Raw genomic sequence first — 17,935 nt, 5'->3', positions numbered from 1 at the left:
AACACGACAAAGTTCAGAGGCCACGAGTGTAGAAAAATGTGCCAAAGGTTGTTTTCACATTCTGGTGACTGTTATCACTATCCACAATATTTAAGAAGGATTATAGTATCAAGAAACTGACACTTATAGTCTAAAACTCCCTCCTCCTCCTTAAGTCGTTCCCTCACTGCTGAGGATCGTGGCTTCCCATACAACCATTTCCAGTCGCCGTTACGACACGGTGTAGACACATCTTGTGTCGACACCGTCTGTTTCGGTCACAATTCCAGTCGCAGAGTCGTCGCCGTGTCGACACAGTTACCAGAAATGGGGAAGGGTCGACACATGACACAAAGTGACATAAAGTGTGGTCGCCGTGTGCACACATTGTTTCGGGTTTGCGACTACTTTATGCCAAAATCATTCGTTCATTCGTTCATTTTGTTCCTGTCAAATGGAAACTGTCAGATGGAAAAATAGTTAAATAAAAATAAGTGACATTAATACGCCATCTCTAAAACGGATTACAAGACGTAATTATATATTGTTTGCATTTATATTACAATAGGACTTAAATTATTATGGGGAATTAAACTGCTCGAGTGATTTGATAAACTAAGTGTAATATAATCAACGCGCCACCACATTGTTTTAGTTTAGCCGGAAAGGAAATTGTTTACTTCTCAGTGCTTGTGTTCATAAATATATTATTTGATGCATTTTTAGTACTTCGATGCGTATACTATACTTAAATAACAGAAATAACGCTTTACATACTACGAAACTTGTTAATTATGATGTATAAATATGGTTTAAGGCTGAGAAATATTGCAGTCACAAAGTAGTCGCAAATGTTTCGACTTTGTGTCGACTCTGTGTAGACACATGACACGCGCTGTCAAAAGTAATAACAAAGTTACTGGATTTGCAAAATGGCTCCTTGTGTTCATTTGTTTTCAGATATTCTCAAAGTGTAAAAATGACGTGGTCAGAGATGGGACTTAATAGATTAAACTGTTTATTCGACTAATTAATGGAATAAAAAAAGTTAATCCTCAAATTTTAATCACGATTAGTTTAGTCGACCTAACATAGATTGAAATTGAATTAATCTGAACATTAATCGAATAAATTATCGATTAAATCTCGGTTGGAAGTTGACAGGGGGCCATTTTTGTACGTAAAAATAATAGAAATGTCTTGCATGCAGATGGTAGCCAAACACTTTGTCATAAAAGTCGAGATGGGTGTCTATTTATAGGTTTTAGGGAGTGCCGATTTCGAAAATGATGACCATTTTGGAATCCAAAATGGCGGCCATGCACTGTGTCATAAAAGTCGTCATGGATGTCGTTTTATACGTTTTAGGGGGCCCCAATTTTGAAAATGATGACCATTTTGGAATCCAAAATGGCGGCCATGCACTATGCCATAAAAGTCGTCAGGGGTCTCGTTTTATAGGTTTTAGGAGGCGCAGATTTCAAAAATGATGACCATTTTGGATTCCAAGATGGCGGCCATGCACTATGTCATAAAAGTCGTCATGGATGTCGTTTTATAGGTTTTACGGGGCCCCGATTTAGAAAATGATGACCATTTTGAAATCCAAAATGGCGGCCATGCACTATGTCATAAAAGTCGTCATGGGTGTCGTTTTATAGGTTTTGGGGGGCGCAGATTTCGAAAACGATAACCATTTTCGATTCCAAAATGGCGGCCATGCACTATGTCATAAAAGTCGTTTTATAGGTTTTAGGGGGCCCCGATTTAGAAAATGATGACCATTTTGAAATCCAAAATGGCGGCCATGCACTGTCATAAAAGTTGTCATGGGTGTCGTTTTATAGGTTTTGGGGGGCGCAGATTTAGAAAATGATGACCATTTTGGATTCCAAAATGGTGGCCATGCACTATGTCATAAAAGTCGTCATGGGTGTCGTTTTATAGGTATTAGGGGGCGCAGATTTCGAAAACGAAGACCATTTTGGATTCCAAGATGGCGGCCATGCACTATGTCATAAAAGTCGTCATGGATGTCGTTTTGTAGGTTTTAGGGGACGCAGATTTCGAAAATGATGGCCATTTTGGAATCCAAAATGGCGGCCACTCACTATGTCATAAAAGTTGTCATGGGTGTCGTTTTATAGGTTTTGGGGGGCGCAGATTTAGAAAATGATGACCATTTTGGATTCCAAAATGGTGGCCATGCACTATGTCATAAAAGTCATCATGGGTGTCGTTTTATAGGTATTAGGGGGCGCAGATTTCGAAAACGATGACCATTTTGGATTCCAAGATGGCGGCCATGCACTATGTCATAAAAGTCGTCATGGATGTCGTTTTGTAGGTTTTAGGGGACGCAGATTTCGAAAATGATGGCCATTTTTTAATCCAAAATGGCGGCCACGCACTATGTCATAAAAGTTGTCATGGGTGTCGTTTTATAGGTTTTAGGGAGTGCAGAATTCGAAAATGATGACCATTTTGGATTCCAAGATGTCTGCCGTGCACTTTGTCATATAAGCCGTCATAGATGTTGATTTATAGGTGTTAGGAAGAGCAGATTTCGAAAATGATGACCATGACCAACAAAACTTGTCGTTGGTGTCGTTTTATAGGTTTTGGGGGGCGCAGATTTAGAAAATGATGACCATTTTGGATTCCAAAATGGTGGCCATGCACTATGTCATAAAAGTCGTCATGGGTGTCGTTTTATAGGTATTAGGGGGCGCAGATTTCGAAAACGATGACCATTTTGGATTCCAAGATGGCGGCCATGCACTATGTCATAAAAGTCGTCATGGATGTCGTTTTGTAGGTTTTAGGGGACGCAGATTTCGAAAATGATGGCCATTTTGGAATCCAAAATTGCGGCCACGCACTATGTCATAAAAGTTGTCATGGGTGTCGTTTTATAGGTTTTAGGGGGCCCTGATTTCGAAAATGATGACCATTTTGGAATCCAAAATGGCGGCCATGCAGTATGTCATTAAAGTCGTCATGGCTGTCGTTTTATAGGTTTTAGGGAGCGCAGATTTCGAAAATAATAACTATTTGGGAATCAAAGATGGCGGCCATGAACTATGTTAAAAGTCGACATGGATGTCGTTTTGTTTGTCATGGTCATCATTATCAAAATCTGCTCTTCCTAACACCTATAAATCAACATCTATGACGGCTTATATGACAAAGTGCACGGCAGACATCTTGGAATCCAAAATGGTCATCATTTTCGAATTCTGCACTCCCTAAAACCTATAAAACGATATCCATGACGACTTTTATGACAAAGTGCACGGCACACATCTTGGATTCCAAACTGGTCATCATTTTCGAAATCGGCACTTCCTAAAACCTATAAAACGATATTCATGACGACTTTTCTGACAAAATACGTAGCGGCCATCTTGGATTATAAAATGATCATCGTTTTCGAATTCTGCACTCCCTAAAACCTATAAATCGACATCCGTGACGACGCAAGTTATCTTTATTTTCAGATCTAACAAATTGCTACAGAATACAAAGGACAAAAAAAGAAGCGAGGAGGTAATGAAACAAGCAAACATACAGATGATTCCTCGACGCAATTGGATGCTTCTTAAATTGTGTCCAGATTTATTTGTCATAAAAGTTTTTATTTTTCACGTATTACTCTCACAAGTTCCGTGACATTTCGACCTTGTAATTTTTTAAGTAAATGGTTTTGTTTATCTGTGAGGATCTCACTAGAATAATATAATCAAGGTATGTTTATATTTGATAATTGAAATAGTAACGCAAAAAAAATTTATATTTGTGTCTTATAATCCTACCGAAGACTTTTATTTTTCCTTTTCCTTTTAGCTTTACTGTTGTAGAAGTCAAAATAAAATTGAGAGCCCTAAATTCTTATTACTTGACCAAACTTGTGTAGAAGGAAAAGGAAAAATAAAAGTCTTCGGTAGGATTATAAGACACAAATATAATTTTTTTTTGCGTTACTATTTCAATTATCAAATATAAACATACCTTGATTATATTATTCTAGTGAGATCCTCACAGATAAACAAAACCATTTACTTAAAAAATTACAAGGTCGAAATGTCACGGAACTTGTGAGAGTAATACGTGAAAAATAAAAACTTTTATGACAAATAAATCTGGACACAATTTAAGAAGCATCCAATTGCGTCGAGGAATCATCTGTATGTTTGCTTGTTTCATTACCTCCTCGCTTCTTTTTTTGTCCTTTGTATTCTGTAGCAATTTGTTAGATCTGAAAATAAAGATAACTTGCGTCGTCACGGATGTCGATTTATAGGTTTTAGGGAGTGCAGAATTCGAAAACGATGATCATTTTATAATCCAAGATGGCCGCTACGTATTTTGTCAGAAAAGTCGTCATGAATATCGTTTTATAGGTTTTAGGAAGTGCCGATTTCGAAAATGATGACCAGTTTGGAATCCAAGATGTGTGCCGTGCACTTTGTCATAAAAGTTGTCATGGGTGTCGTTTTATAGGTTTTAGGGGGCCCTGATTTCGAAAATGATGACCATTTTGGAATCCAAAATGGCGGCCATGCAGTATGTCATTAAAGTCGTCATGGCTGTCGTTTTATAGGTTTTAGGGAGCGCAGATTTCGAAAATAATAACTATTTGGGAATCAAAGATGGCGGCCATGAACTATGTTAAAAGTCGACATGGATGTCGTTTTGTTTGTCATGGTCATCATTATCAAAATCTGCTCTTCCTAACACCTATAAATCAACATCTATGACGGCTTATATGACAAAGTGCACGGCAGACATCTTGGAATCCAAAATGGTCATCATTTTCGAATTCTGCACTCCCTAAAACCTATAAAACGATATCCATGACGACTTTTATGACAAAGTGCACGGCACACATCTTGGATTCCAAACTGGTCATCATTTTCGAAATCGGCACTTCCTAAAACCTATAAAACGATATTCATGACGACTTTTCTGACAAAATACGTAGCGGCCATCTTGGATTATAAAATGATCATCGTTTTCGAATTCTGCACTCCCTAAAACCTATAAATCGACATCCGTGACGACGCAAGTTATCTTTATTTTCAGATCTAACAAATTGCTACAGAATACAAAGGACAAAAAAAGAAGCGAGGAGGTAATGAAACAAGCAAACATACAGATGATTCCTCGACGCAATTGGATGCTTCTTAAATTGTGTCCAGATTTATTTGTCATAAAAGTTTTTATTTTTCACGTATTACTCTCACAAGTTCCGTGACATTTCGACCTTGTAATTTTTTAAGTAAATGGTTTTGTTTATCTGTGAGGATCTCACTAGAATAATATAATCAAGGTATGTTTATATTTGATAATTGAAATAGTAACGCAAAAAAAAATTATATTTGTGTCTTATAATCCTACCGAAGACTTTTATTTTTCCTTTTCCTTCTACACAAGTTTGGTCAAGTAATAAGAATTTAGGGCTCTCAATTTTATTTTGACTTCTACAACAGTAAAGCTACGAGGCCATGTTTGGTATCGTTTTCGTATAAATTCGCAGTACCAAATTTAGTTATGGTATCACATTGACACCATTCCAAAGTAAAAACATATAAACTTACTTTCTCTTAAACTCCTCTTCACGCTTAAACTGCTGAACAGTTTTAATTTAAATTTAGTACACATATATTTTGAGTCCCGAGACAGGACATAATAAGTTATCTCAAAAATCATCCTTCAAAGGTGTGAAATGAGGTGTAGGGGGGAATTCAGAATTGACTTCTTGAAGTTAATACTGTTTAAGTTTAGGTTTGAAGTCATGTTTTTTTTTATCATTTTTAACTAAATCAAAGATGTAGACCTTCCCAAATTTAATATAAATCGGTTCAGCGGTTATTGATTTCCCGTACAAATTTCCACGCCACTTTTCACACCTTCAAAAGATGATTTTGGTTATAAGATCTATCCTATGTCCTGTTCCGGGATGCAAACTATTTCTATACCAAATTTCAACGAAATCGGTTCAGCGGTTAAGCGTCAAGAGGAGTTTAAAAAAAACCGACCAAGTGCGAGTCGGACTCGCGTATTAAGGGTTCCGTACATTAAGTCCGACTCGCGCTTGACTGCACATTTCTAATAGGTTTTCCTGTCATCTATAGGTAAAGAACTATTTTGTGTATTCAGACAGACAGACATACAGACGCACGAGTGATCCTATAAGGATTCCGTTTTATGCTTTTGAGGTACGGAACCCTAAAAAGATTTTTTTAATTTTGTGGAATGGTTTCCATGTTAAATGGATTCAGCAACCCAGATTTATACGAAAACGATACCATACACGGCCTAGCACCTTCACTGATGTAGATATATCAAGATAAAATTGAGAGCCCTAAATAAACTTTCAAGAGCGGATATCTCAAAAACTATTCAACATATCGAAAAAATTGACTGAATAAACTTGTAACAAATTAAATTAACTTTCATTTTGTATAAGTGGCCATGTCGCTAAGATGCATAGTTTCCGAGATATAATCGAAAAACCGGAAAATGGGACATTCAAAGCCCCCTCTCTTCCCCCCGCTCAAGGGCTACGGCCGGGGACTTTTGATATGTTCACCTCCTAACTTGTCCAAACCAAGTTACAGAGTCAAAAATTGTGTTCCGAGCATTTCCCTCTACAACTTTTTTGAGCATTCGTTGGCTGACCTAAGTAGCTTATTGCATTTCTTTAAAAACTTTTCTGTAAAAGGTTGACGGGTGTTGGGTGTTTATATGGTTTTGGTCGATTATTATCATTTGCATCGCCCATGATGACTTACTAGAATTACTTACGAGCACACGAGACACTAATAGTAGTTTGACAAACCTTGGTTTTCAAGAGGTATTTTATATTGACATTTGCTGTCACAAATTTGCTGTCAGATTTAGTCGCAAACCGCACGCAAAGTGCACACAAATGTGTCGACACCTTGTTACGGAAAAGTGTACACACGGCGACGACACTTTGTTTCGAAACAATTCTAGACACATTGTGTGGACTCTGTTACGACACATCTGACATTTAGTTACCACTTTGATGATTCTGCGACTGGAATGGTTATATGGGTTTGACGGAAACTTCAACCTCTCTATATGCAATTTAAATTAGGTATGACCATCTTTATAAATTTGCAGGTAATCATCTACTTCGAAGCAACAGCTGAAACCCTGACGAAGCGTCTCCTAGGCCGCGCCGCCAGCTCGGGCCGCGCTGATGACAACGAAGAAACGATCAAGCTGAGACTGAAGACCTTCGTCGATAATAACGAGCTGGTGTTAGCGCAGTACCCTGACAAGTTGAAGAGGGTAAGTGGATTCTAAGGACCACTTGCACCATCCCACTAACCCGGGGTTAAGCGGTTGAAGCGTTAACCCAGTGTCAAATTGTATAGGTAACCATGGTAACTCCAGTTTTAATCAGTTAACCCCCGGGTTAGTGAATGGTGCAAGGGCTACTAAGATGGTTGATACAGCAACGTCTGGGTGTTGTACAGCAGACGCCCTGACAGTTGCATTGCTAATTCCGACTGTGCTGGTGATGGTAAGCAGACCAGTAAGCTGAGAATGAAGACCTTCGTGGACAAGGAGCGCATTCTAGCGTAGTATCCTAATCAGTAGAAGATAAGTATACTTACTGTAATCACCACCCTCACAAAGCTAAGAGCTACCTATACTAAAGGCACAAAACGAAAGTAAAAACGTAGTCTTCAGAGAAAAGCATTTACAATTTTTGGATCGCACATCTCTTCTTCGAATTATAGAACAGCTAGCATGATCGCGATTATTTAGTCAATTTGGCACTCATGAATATATTTGGCCCAGAATTCATTGTAGGCCAAAGCTAATCATTTAGATAGATTACCTAGCACCACTTGCATCCCACTAATCCGGGGATAAGCGGTTTAACAGTTAATCCAGTGTCAAACCATGGTAACTCCAGGTTTAACCGATTACCCCCGGGCTAGTGGGATGGTACAAGCGGTGCCTAAGAATTAGATAGCATAGAGTAACTTATATATACTGAGATTAGATAGGTGTCAATAGGTATGCTTCAATGTCCACAATTTTTAAGAACATAAAAATCATTTTCCGTTTTTTACGTGATTATGGGCGGAAGGCCTGATCATGGCACCGATGCAAAAGGTCCAATAATTATAATGTTGTTATTTGTAATTGCAGATAGACGCCGAGCGGAGCGTGGACGACATCTTCGCCGAGGTGGTCAGCATCCTGGACCCCATCGTGAAGGCCTAACGCCCGCCGCCCGCTTTGTACATACACGCCCTTATTTATAAACATTTGTTGATCATTATTATCATTAAATTTGTTTTTATTCTGTTATTATTGTCTTTTTTTCGTCGAGTGGAAAAAGCTGTTTTGAATTTAGCTCTCTTGACTTAAAACTAGGAGTCAAGAGACCCCAAGAAGGGTTGTGAAGCGGAACCCAGGCTCCCATGAGCCGTAGCAAAATGCCGGGATAACGCGAGGAAGAAGAAGACTTGACACTAGAGTCTATGCAGAAAGAGAAGAGTCGTGAAATGTATGGGCCATGGACTCCCTTACATTCCTATATACATATATGATATATATACGTATAAGTTACTCTATGGTTTACTAAACATAATAGTGCTGCACTCTGGCGGCGGAACATTGCAGTAATACTGCCTGTCCTTTCATTTATATTACTCGTACGTTAAGACTTTTTGCTTTGCTTTGGTCTCAAACTTCGAGCAACACCGGCTTCCGACACGTCTCAAATGTCATCCAACAAGATACATTTGTCAAACCAAAACTGAATAAAACCAAATAAAACCCTTGGATGAAACCCATTAAAAATGCCTCCTAAGAATCCAAATCAACCCGAGCGCGAAGAAATAATAGAAGAACCGCCTGCGTGCAATATCTTCTGTCACTTGGCGACGCATCCACATCTGGTAGGTGGGCCGATTTATAATTTGTTCTCAATTTATTTTCGTTGGATATGGAAAACATTTGAAAGGTTTGAAGAGCTCAATAAATACGAAATAACAACTTGTCCCGGAAAGTATGTAATGCAATTTCACAGAATAAAAAGCACAGAATCAAAGTCACAGAATAAGTAACCTAATAGTACTACCGTACCGTATATATCACATGATAGCGATAATTTGATAATTATATTAAATAGGCGGGACGCCTACAAGTCAATAATATGGATCCTTGGGAGCTAAGGTGTGGGTAAGGGCACGCAATGCCAAAAGATCGAGGCCCATTACACTTACCTACATTAGGTAGTCGCGGAGTGAGCTACGCCACGCCTGCTTCTGGGCAATAATTTGGGAGTTCTTAGACTTTGTACTTCTCTAATTAATATCTGTATCACTTGGTAGCCTCCCAAGCCCAAGGCAGTACTGCCAATAGTATGGGTCCTCGGGGGTCCGGGGGTCGGCAAAGGCGCCCAATGCCACAAGATCGCGGCCAAGTACGGCTTCACCCATCTCTCCACGGGGGACCTGCTTCGCGCCGAGGTGAAGACAGGCTCTGATATTGGGAAGAGCATTGCTGGATACATCAAACGTGGTAAGTGTAGAAGGTCATCACGGTTCAAATCCCGGTCAATATAAGTCAAGTGTAGAAGAACCAAAAGCAACAGCTACTTTGAATGCTGACTGTACAGTTATTAACCTTTTGGACGGCAATAACCGATATATCCGCATTAATCGATCACAGACCACAGAGCAACATAGACCTACGTGCATATGCATAAAGTGAAATTTCAGTTTTGACACTTGGGTGACATGGCGTCCGAGTAACAGATTTTGTGTTTGACACGGCGTCGAAAAGGTTGTGGAAGGAGCTGGAAGCCTGGGCGTGCGCGATATCGCCGATAAAATGCAGGAGAGTAGGCTGCTACGGTCACGTAAAAAGAAGGCCTTCTGACTACGTAGGAAATTTGGCACTACAACTTTCCATCCCAGGTCGACGATTTAGACAGACCCAGAACAAGATGGAAGGATGTAGTGCTAAAGGACACGAGTGAGTGCAAGTTATCAGAAGACGATGTCGTGGACAGGGCGAAGTGGGGAAGGTTAAGCAGGAAAGCTGACCCCACCACCATGTGGGATAAATAGCTAGGAAGGGAGAGAGAGCAGTGGCGGATGGCAAATCCTAAGGCCGAGTAGGCCCGGGCCTAGGGCGGCAAATTGTGACAAAAAATTCGCTGATGACAAGAAATAACTTAAAATGTAGCCAATATGATGCGTGCTGGGAAAGGGGCGGCTACAGGGCCTGGGGCCTAGGGCGGCAAAGACTGCAAATCCTCCACTGACAGAAAGTCTGTACCTATTTTGTATCTGAAGTTGACTGATATTCCAGGTGAACTGGTGCCCAACGATGCGGTGCTACACGTTCTCAGAGAGGCCATCGACGAGAACAAAGCGAACGCCAAAGGCTTTCTCATCGACGGATACCCGCGGGAGAAACATCAGGGAGAGGCATTTGAGAAGACCATATCACCCGCCAGTGTGAGTTAGAGTTAGGTTTAAGTAAACACGTGTCAAATCTCACAAATTAGCAAATCTGACTAGAATCAGACGAGGACAAGACTGAAACTCTCAATAGGATAAGGAACTAATAATACTACTACTAATAATAATAGGCTAATTTTACGGTTTAGACTCGCTTGTTTTTAGTCACTCGCGCGACATGCTTCGGAGAGCCTACGGCTTCTTTCTCAAGCACTAACAGTGCGAGCAACATTCACGACGGCCGTGTACGCGCACTGCGTAACAACAAGTGAATCTAAACCGTAATATTATCTAATGTTAGTACCTAAGTCTCACAAAAGTTTAAATTCGAGTCTTGATCTTGTCAGTAGAAAAAACCGGGCAAGTGCGAGTCGGACTCGCGCACGAAGGGTTCCGCAAAAAAAAACAAAAAAAAATGCAAAAAAAAACGGTCACCCATCCAAGTACTGACCACTCCCGACGTTGCTTAACTTTGGTCAAAAATCACGTTTGTTGTATGGGAGCCCCATTTAAATCTTTATTTTATTCTGTTTTTAGTATTTGTTGTTATAGCGGCAACAGAAATATCATCTGTGAAAATTTCAACTGTCTAGCTATCACGGTTCCTGAGATACAGCCTGGTGACAGACGGACGGACGGACAGCGAAGTCTTAGTAATAGGGTCCCGTTTTACCCTTTGGGTACGGAACCCTAAAAAGCGGCAAATTTGAAAATGAAGGCTCGAAGGGATATCGTCTCATAGAAAATTTGAATTTCGCGTCTTTTTCTACTGACAAGATTTGCTTGACCATCTACATATATATAAAATTTTAAAGGCCAATTATCTCTCCAGACAATATTATACTTCGATGCGTCATTGGACACTATGAAGAGTCGAATCCTCCACCGCGCAGCCAACGCCAAGGAGAGGCGCCTCGACGACACGGAGGAGGCCATTCAGATCAGATTCAAGACTTTCATGGAAAACAATGATCGAGTGCTGGCTCAGTACCCGCATAAGTTCAATAAGGTCTGCATATTTAAAACAACCTGCAAAAAAAAGATCCATCGTATTTTGACGGAAACGTACGAACGTGTCTTGCTAATACAGTTAAGCCTCATTCCCACGGGCGCTTTCACAACGCGCGTTAAAAAAGCGTAATGACACAAATGGATACATGTGTATTTTATTCACACGACAGCGGTGGCGCTTTTTATGAGGCGTTGTTGGATTTTCGATGCGAATGGGGGCTATAGAACGACCTACAAGGGTCAAAAACAAAACTGTGTTCGCGTCTTTCCTGTAGACATACACAAGAGTTAAGGGCTATAAAGGTTAATTTTCTTATTTAACCCTTATCCACGTGAGAAGGTCCTCCTTTTATTCAGAGAACTGTGATAAAATCATTACTTACATGCCCACAAGCTGTTAACTATTGCCCACAGGAGAGAAAAATGTACAGTTCGCGCGAACACGCTAGTTTTCTAGTGTTTTTGTTTTTGACCCACAACAACAAAAAAAAGAGAAGACTGGGGGGCTACCACGAAAACCGAAATTCGCATATTGCGGGGATCTTTCTCTTTTAATCCAATGAAGGCGTAATTAGAGTGACAGAGAAAGATGCCCGTAATTTGCGAACTTCGATATTCGCGGTTAAAGCCCAGATGTAGTGCATAATTATTTTCCATCGTATTTTCACGGAAACAAACGTGTCTTACTTATACAGTTTGTCTCAGTAAAAAAAGTACTGACGTTGACTGAAGCGGCATGACAAATACGAACGTTTCCGAGAAAATACGATGAAAAATAATTATGCACTACATCTGTACTTACATTTAGTAATTTGATTACAAGGGGGCACAGTTGTTGTAATAACCTCTCGTGATAATATTGATACCCGAGCGAGCGAAAGATTCCAAAATTGAACCAAAGCGTAGTGAGTGTTTATTTTTAAAGTTAATGTTAAACTTTCTTTTCTGCAGATAAACGCCGAGCGAACAATTGATGAGGTTTTCAAAGACGTGGTAGGAATTCTGGATCCGATAGCCTCACTGCAGCGCGCTTAATATTCCATCTAAACTAACTTTGCACCGATTTGAAGAAGAAAGTGAGGAGTGGCATTATTAAACGACATTTTCTTAAAAATTCGACATATTTTATTTTTATTTAAAAATATGTTGAAAGTCTGTCAAGCCATTTCCGTTAGTAGAAAAAAGAGGTGCAAAAAATGAAGGTGCGAAGGGTAATCGTCCCGTAGAAAATTTGAATTTCGCGCCTTTTGCTACTGACAAAGTGTTTGATCGGCTATCGGTTTGACCTTACAGACAGATCCAATGCGCCAATAAACTGAAAATTATTTTTTATACTTATACGATGATTTTAAAATTATTTTAAAAAATGGTCTCTTATGAAATTAATAATTACCAAAACGCTTTTTTTTGGGTCTACATTGACTGGCCTATTAGTGCGATAGTTCGCAGCGTAAACGATTGGCATGTTGGCTACGCATGCAGTCCAGACGAGATTATCAAAACAATCGATTTGATCAGAAGAGAAATTGGTGACAATCTCATCTCAACCACTTCGACTAGCGTACACACGTACACAATTTAATCGCCAATTTTAGGTATGTATAAGTAAAGGTGACTTCGAAAGCGAGGAAAAATGTTCCCAAATGCGCATACTATCGTCGAAAATTGGTATTCTTTCGTCCTCACCTCCATTTGATCGGCCATTCATAACTTACAATTGAATAAAATGGATTCGGATTATTTTTGCGTCCACGCAAAGAGTACCAAATACTTACTGTATATACTCTTTGGTAGTGCTACATTAAATTTATTCTCTTTGGTCCTATATTTTTTTACTCCTTGCTGCGGTCTCAAATGTCATCCATCAAGATAATATTTGTCAAACAAAATAAAAATAAAATAAATAGCATTAAAAATGCCTCCTCAGAGTTCTAAGAATACAAATCAACCCAAGCGGGATGAAGAAGTAATAGAAGAATCACCATGCAATATCTTCTGTCATTTAGCCACACATTCACATCTGGTAGGTAATGGCTCCTGTAAACGATGGGCCATCATACTGGCCCGCTAACATGGGCCAACGTGTACAGAGGATAATAATCTTCGAGCAACACGGAAGGGAGGCGGCTTTCGCACTATTTCCCCTATGCCCAGGTACAAGATCAGACGGCAGTCGTCCGCCATTGCATACCATAGCCCCCTGTACACGATGGTCAGGGCGTGGCATGGCCCATCCTTCACTACTGTGAAATACAGGATGAAGAACTAATGATATGTACGAGGGACGTCTGAAAACTTCTAAGCCTAAGATACAAAAACACAATTTTCAAAGGTAAATCACTGTTTATTTTTCGATATAATCTCCTCCCAAATCAATGCACTTTTTACATTTTTTTATATAGTGCTTTTAGCCCATTAAAAAAATATTCTTTATTTTGCCCTTCAAAATGCTCCTCTACGGCCGCCTTCATCTCTTCGTCACTAGTAAATCGCTTTCCCCTCAACTCTTTCTTCAAATTATTGAATAGAAAATAGTCGCTAGGGGCTAGGTCGGGGCTGTACGGTGGGTGGTCGATTTCGTCAAAGCCAACTTCCTTCAAAGCACGCCTCGCAACATGAGCGGTGTGGACGGGTGCGTTGTCTTGCAAAAACAAAATTCCTTTCCTTAGTTTACCTCTCCTTTTTTCAACTATTGCTTGTCGTACCTGTCTTACAAGATCTGCATAATAAAGTGCATTTATTGTGGAACCCTTTTCTAAATAATCGATTAAAAGAATACCATCACAGTCCCAAAACACCGTAGCCATTAACTTAGAGGCCGACTTTTGCACTTTAAATTTCTTCGGCGGCCGTTCCCCCTTCTCAATCCACTGCATTGATTCGGACTTACACTCCGGGTCATACTGTCTGATCCATGTTTCATCGACAGTTACTATTCGGGAACAAACTTCGTCTATATTATCTTCGCACAAGTCTAAAAACGCCTGGGAAGTTTCAACACGACGTTCTTTATCGAAGGCAGTAAGCATTTTCGGCACCCAACGAGCACTAACTTTACTCATGTGCAAATGTTCGTGTAAAATTTCTCCGACTCGTTCTTTACTTATACCTAGGACCTCAGCTATTTGCCAAACCTTAATTCTTCTATCTTCCAATACCAACTTTTTGACTTTGGCTACGTTTTCTTCGGTCACTACCGATATTGGCCGCCCGGAGCGGGGGTCGTCTTCGATGGATTCCCGCCCGAGTTTAAATAAGCGACTCCACTTTTTGACTGTGGCATAAGAAGGCCCAGAAGCACCGTAAATAATAGCCATTTCCTCAAAAATACACTGCGGTGATTTTTCACTTTTTGTAAGGAACTTAATTACAGCACGATGCTCAATTTTCGTAATATTCGCTGGTAATTCACACATTATGTAGTTTCTAGTTGAATATCTCGAAACAGAATAATAAAAATCTGACATATTGTTTTCTTAATAATTTATTTTTAAATGGCCTTTCTAGCGGCCAGTATCATAAACACATATACAACCTCGAAATACCTTAGGCTTATAAGTTTTCAGACGTCCCTCGTAGTGTCGCTTAAGTTAGTTTTAATACCCTGTGTAAAATAGTTTTAATAAGTATAGCTGGTCAAGTAGATCTTGTCAGTAGAAATGGGCGGCAAATTTTAAAAATGTAGGTGCGAAGGATATCGTCCCATTGAAAATTTGAATTTCGCGCCTTTTTTTACTGGCATGATTTGCTTGACCAGCTATAATTTAAAAATGATGGAACTTGTATGATTTTTCATGATGGCAACACTGATTTATGGCGGGTCAATGAAGCTGAAATGTTGGAGAGATTTGAAAATATTTCCGGAGATTATTGTGTAACGTTAGTTGGAGTAACAAATAGTGATTTTAAAGAAAGAATTGTAATGTCCTAACAACACTACAATAAAAGTGTTTGAAGTTATTTAAAACAGAGTTTGAATTGATGAAACTACTTTTCTATTTAAAATCTGTAATATCTGTATCATTTGATAGCCGCCCGCGCACAAGCCAATAATATGGATCCTCGGGGGCCCGGGAGTCGGCAAGGGCACGCAATGCCATAAGATTGTGGACATGTATGCCTTCACTCATCTCTCCACGGGAGACCTGCTTCGCGCCGAGGTGCTGACGGGTTCTGATCTTGGAAAGCGCATTGCTGGAATCATAAAGCATGGCAAGTGTATATCTAGTCATCATCATTGGCCACAGCGTCTCTGCAGATGATAGTTGCAGCGACTAAAGAAGGTATTTTGAGGAAGTAGTCTACAGCCTACATCGACTGCGATGACTGTATAGACCAATGGTCGATCGGCATTTGCCGGAATGGCGTCGTAGCCTGCGGGAAGGCATGGCAAAGCATGACGAGCTCTGGTTGGACCAACTTAAGCAGAAACGAAATCGCAAAGCTGCTGGACCACCCCTCATCACCCATCTGTGATCGATGCGGTATATCTAGTAGACTATTTATTAATTATAGCGATTGGTTCCTTTTGGTACCTACTGTTATTATTTTTCATTTATTGGCAATTAATTATGATTTTCCCTCCCTCCTGGGATCAAGTCCCAGTCTTCCCTACAGAAGGCATCCTCTGCATTAATCGTGCCCCATTTTGAAATTATGAATCTGAAGACCAGTGTTATTCCAGGTGAACTGGTGCCCAACGAGGTGGTCCTACAACTCCTCAAAGAAGCCATCGAGAAGAACAAAGCGAACTCCAAAGGCTTTCTCATCGACGGATACCCGCGAGAGAAGAGCCAAGGCGAGGAATTTGAAAAGGCCATAGGACCCGCTAGCGTGAGTTAGAAAACCTAAGTCTAGACAAAATATAGTAAAAATTGAGCGCTCACTCCATACATCAGTCTTTGAACCAAAACGACTATTATTTTCGCAGTCGGCATCTAGCGTCGAGTAGCGGAATTATCAGTACTCATTTTCAATTTCGTGAGTCGGCGCGCAAACTCGCATTCGATTTTTAAGTACCAGCCGACCGATCGAATAGCGCAATGCAATGAAACCAGCACGAGTTCTTGCACCGTCTAAATGAGCCCTAAAGTTACCGTAGACAGCTTTCCATTGTCCACAGCAGTTTTAAAAATTCAATTTCCCCCCCCCAGGCAATAATTTACTTCGAAGCGACACCGGAGACGTTGAGGAAGCGAATCCTGCACCGCGCAGCCAACGCCAAGGAGAGGCGTTTCGACGACACGGAGGAAGCTATTCAGATCAGGCTCAAGACATTCATGGAGAACAATAGTCGAGTGCTCGCTCAGTACCCGCATATGTTCAAGACGGTTAGCATGTTTGAGAGGCCAGTAAAGGTTCCATCACGCCCCGCTCACGCGCCACCCAGAAAACCTAATATTATTGGGAGGGGGGGAGGGGTATATGGTGATATCACCATCAATCTAAAATTGGTGATTAAATTGGGGATTGACGCCAATTTCATTTCTGATCAAATCGGTCGGTTTGATCATCCCGTCTGGATACCTGGATTAGAAGGAAACAAAAGATAATATGCCACGCCGCGCGAGACTTGTGAGTCTTGTGACGGAAGATGTGGCCAGCGAGCGGGTGTTAACTTTTCATCTCAATTCATAAAATGTTCTGTTTAAGATTTTCATGAATATAGTGTAACTGGATCAGGCATGAGGGGTGGGGGGAAATTAACGAACAGAGTAGCCTTATGTATCTTTCAGTAGGAGTAGCAGCGAAAGCGCCATTATTGTTTGTCCTTGTCACAGTCTAACATTTTTTTCCCCACCGTAAGTTTAGTATGAATTATGGTGGGCAACAGATAAACTCGACCAATCACAATGTTGCATTGCGTGTGTTCTGTCCCTCACAGACGCACGCGTATAGCACGTCTAGGATCCTATCACCTATGAAAATTTTTGCTCGTGAACCTAGCTATTTTGTACTAAATTTGTCATTTATTAATTCATTAAACTTTGTTTTTCTGCAGATAAACGCCGAGAGAACCATTGATGAGGTTTTCAAAGACGTGAGAGCGGTTTTGGATCCGATAGTTTCTCAGCAGTGTGTTTAATATTAAGCCCCCTCCAGACTATGCGCGTGAATCGCTATGTGGAGTCGATTTCGCTATCTGCGAAAATCGACGCCGCACTCGCGTTCGCGGCTTCGCGCCGCGATTCGCGCACGAGTGTGGAGGAGGCTTTAGGAGTAGGCAGTTTGGCAGTTATGCAGGTAAAAAAATGGTTAGCGAAACTATGTACTTACGTATTAAATATGAAAGTATTTCTTATTTAGTTATTTTATTTTTAATAACCTGATGATGGAGATGAACGACTTGGTACGACTTGGTGCGATGGTTAAAGGCATATATTCGTTAAGGTAGTATGTCACCGAATATGAATTACCAACAC

General features: G+C 40.4%; 2 protein-coding genes across 3 annotated transcripts in view; both read left to right on the top strand.

Annotated features, from left to right (window-relative positions):
- The window catches only part of LOC134663536 (adenylate kinase isoenzyme 1-like), a 28,384-nt gene extending 20,047 nt beyond the window's left edge, over nt 1-8,337 (top strand). For both annotated transcript variants that reach the window (XM_063519933.1, XM_063519932.1), the window contains exons 4-5: nt 7,132-7,302; nt 8,176-8,337. In XM_063519933.1, coding sequence (XP_063376003.1) covers nt 7,132-7,302; nt 8,176-8,250 — 246 coding nt within the window. In that variant the 3' untranslated portion in view covers nt 8,251-8,337. The remainder of the gene's footprint in view (nt 1-7,131; nt 7,303-8,175) is intronic.
- Nucleotides 8,338-8,831: 494 nt separating this feature from the next.
- On the top strand, nt 8,832-17,598 carry LOC134663392 (adenylate kinase isoenzyme 1-like). Its single transcript, XM_063519755.1, has 5 exons — nt 8,832-8,930; nt 9,366-9,555; nt 16,198-16,346; nt 16,667-16,843; nt 17,515-17,598. The coding sequence occupies exons 1-5, from the start codon at nt 8,832-8,834 to the stop codon at nt 17,596-17,598; spliced, it is 699 nt and encodes a 232-aa protein (XP_063375825.1).
- Nucleotides 17,599-17,935: the final 337 nt, after the last annotated feature.

The sequence above is a fragment of the Cydia fagiglandana genome, chromosome 4 (assembly GCF_963556715.1).
Source record: "Cydia fagiglandana chromosome 4, ilCydFagi1.1, whole genome shotgun sequence".
Lineage (NCBI taxonomy): Eukaryota > Metazoa > Arthropoda > Insecta > Lepidoptera > Tortricidae > Cydia > Cydia fagiglandana.
The sequence above is the reverse complement of the archived record's forward strand: the minus strand, read 5'-3'. Positions and strand labels throughout refer to the sequence as shown.

What these genes read in the sequence shown, in the direction of transcription:
- LOC134663392 (XM_063519755.1), top strand. Translation starts at nt 8,832, where the DNA reads ATGCCTCCTAAGAATCCAAATCAACCCGAGCGCGAAGAAATAATAGAA. An exon ending in TGCTGGATACATCAAACGTG is followed by an intron (nt 9,556 to 16,197) that starts GTAAGTGTAGAA and finishes GTGTTATTCCAG; the next exon opens with GTGAACTGGTGCCCAACGAG. An exon ending in ACCCGCATATGTTCAAGACG is followed by an intron (nt 16,844 to 17,514) that starts GTTAGCATGTTT and finishes GTTTTTCTGCAG; the next exon opens with ATAAACGCCGAGAGAACCAT.